Here is a 2,768-nt window from a genome sequence, read left to right as displayed (position 1 = left end):
TCAGGTGATCCACCCGCTTCAGTCTCCCAAAGTGCTGGGATTACAGGCATGAGCCACTGCACCAGGCTTATACTGTCTAATTTTTTTAAATCCTACTTAATTGACTAGGATCTAAAGTATAATATTGAATAGAAGTGGTGTTAGTGAACATCCTTGTTTTATTTCTGATCTAAAGAGAATGCTTTCTACATTTTACTGTTAGGTATGACGTTAACTGTATTTTTTTAAAAAAGATAACTTCTTTCAAGTCAAGGAAGTTCCCATTCTATTTTTAGTTTGCTGAGAGTTCATATCACTGTTACATTTTTTTGAACTTTCTTCCCCTATTGAGATGGTCACGTGAGTTTTCCATTTTAGTTTGTCAGTAAAATAAATTATATTAAATTGATTTTCTAATATTAAAGGAAGCTTGAATTTCTGTTCAGCCAATAAAAATGCACTGAGAACCTCCTTTGTGCTTGAACTTCCTCTTGGTCATCTCCTTTCCACATGTGCTCATACTGTGCTGCTTTTGTGCATGAAACGCTTTAAAACACTTAGCTTGTTTACTGTGGAATGGTATATAGAGAGAGTATAACCAAGAGTTCTTACCTCAGATATCTTGGGATTGTCATCAATTTCTGAAATTTCACAAGGTCTGTCACTTTCCTAAATTGGAAAAAATAATAATAATAAAAGAAAGAAAGAAAAAGAAGTGAAGGGGCATAGCATTTGACCATAACTATGATTAAAATCAGTGGTTTTTAAACCTGAGTGTGCATTAGAACAAACAAAACAAACACAGAGGCATCTAATAACATCCCCACCTCAAACCAAACCAAACCCATACCCAAGCCAAGAAATATCATTGTGAGTCAAAAATAATCCAGGGTGAGAGTAGAGATGAAACAATATTGGCCATGAGTTAATAATTGGCTTCATTATGCTCTCCTCTCTATTTTAGTATAAGTTTGAAATTATGATTAAAAAGTTATTTTTGTTTTTTCAAGATCAGTGCCACAGCTTTGTCATCCAGAAATTCTGATTTAATTGGCTTTGGTGATTGGAAATTTTGAGCTTCCTAAATAATTTTAAAGTGCACTAGAGGTTGAGAAACTATTACTTAAACAATACCACCACTAACCACAAAACTTCTTAATGTGTTTAAAATTTACAGCTTGTCGACACATCTTTACATGTAAAGATGTTCATCATCCATTATCTCATTTCATCCTTAGAACTTTCCCTACCTCTTAAAATGGGGAGGGTAGTTTCTATGACTCCTGTTTTGGAGTTGAACTAATCAAGTTGTCCAGGATCATATAAATCATAAAGGGGCAGAGTCTGGTTTAGAACCTGAATTTTCCATCTCTTAATTGATGCTTACCCATATGATAACAACTGTGAATGCGAATAAATAGAGAATGGAGTTAGAACCCAGAGTCCACATGACGCAGTTCTGTCACAACCATGGAACCTTGTTGGATATGGGTCTAGGTGGCCTTTGAATTCTAAACACAGTCCCCAGAACAGTCTGGCATTGGGGGCATGGATTGGATGGGGAGGATACAGATTCCCTTGTGAATTATACATGTTCAGATGTGTGGAAAAGGCAAAGATAGATAGAGCCACGTACTTCTGGATACATTCCTACCATGGACACCTCAGCCCCTCTTCGTCTCCTATCTTTCCTAACATTATCTCCATCCTCTCTTTGTGAAGCTTGTGTGCTTTTGTTTCTCAACTTTAGAAAGCACACCCACTGTACAGACATGTGTTTGCCATGGCAACAGACATCCCTCTCCACTGCTACTTTTTGTTACCCAAATACTATCCTTGCCAGGAATTCCTCAACTGACCTGAAGGTTTTATGACAAATCAGCTCTGTTTGGTGCCTAATATCGTGTCTGCAGTGGAAATTATGGCCCAGAAACTTCCAGCATCCTGTCCTCAGGAAATCGACATGGGCCCTGAATTCTGACACCCTTAGTCCAAAAGCCAGTTCACTGAAATACTGCCTGCCTACACATCTGGACCCAAAGAAGCTGGTAATCACCTCCATGGCCTCAATGCTGCTTCTTCTTCGGTGAATCAAAGTAAATAGTAAAGCCACCAGCAGGGCTGTGGCCACCAGGGATGGGATACTCGCTGCTAATCCAAGAGAGGGCCCGCAGTCCTGGCACAGAATGAAAAGCACAGGGTCAGGGGAAGCCCAGAGTCTTCAAGAATAAAGGAAAAATTCAATAGAATAAAAATAAAACAAAAAATCTGCATGGATCACAAACATCATCTACAAAATCAAAAGGGTAATGAAATACTGTGCAAAAATGTTTGTAACACCCATGAGAAATGACTTACTTTCGTAGGACTTAATTTAAACAGTTTAAATCTATTGGAAAGGATAATGATCAAGCAGGAAAATGGGCAAAGGATACGAACAGATATTCTTTAGAACAGAAATACAAATGTCTCCTCAACATAGGAAAAGCTGAGATACAATTCAGAGCAACAATTAGATGCTATTTTCGCCTGTTTGGCTAAAAATAAAAGCTTTTATTATATACCACACTTTTTTTTTGTGATTGAGTCTCGCTCTGTCACCCAGGCTGGAGTGCAATGGCACAGTCTCGGCTCACTGCAACCTCCGCCTCCTGGATTCAAATGATTCTACTTCTTCAGTCTCCCAAGTAGCTGGGACTACAGGCACACGCCACCACACCCAGCTAATTTTTGTATTTTTAGTAGAGAGGAGGTTTCACTATATTGGCCAGGCTGATCTCTAACTCCTC

At 38.6% G+C, this 2,768-nt stretch overlaps 1 protein-coding gene across 10 annotated transcripts in view; it reads right to left on the bottom strand.

Annotated features, from left to right (window-relative positions):
• OPALIN (oligodendrocytic myelin paranodal and inner loop protein) overlaps positions 1–2,768 on the bottom strand; it is a 15,260-nt gene that overhangs the window by 3,416 nt on the left and 9,076 nt on the right. For all 10 annotated transcript variants that reach the window (XM_011951217.1, XM_011951208.1, XM_011951214.1 and 7 more), the window contains 2 exons: positions 2,036–2,155; positions 592–648 (listed from right to left, as the gene is read on the bottom strand). In XM_011951217.1, the coding sequence (XP_011806607.1) occupies positions 592–648; positions 2,036–2,155 (177 nt within the window). The remainder of the gene's footprint in view (positions 1–591; positions 649–2,035; positions 2,156–2,768) is intronic.

Source organism: Colobus angolensis, unplaced genomic scaffold, assembly GCF_000951035.1.
Source record: "Colobus angolensis palliatus isolate OR3802 unplaced genomic scaffold, Cang.pa_1.0 Scaffold316, whole genome shotgun sequence".
NCBI lineage: Eukaryota > Metazoa > Chordata > Mammalia > Primates > Cercopithecidae > Colobus > Colobus angolensis.
This window is presented reverse-complemented; position numbering and strand designations above follow the sequence as displayed.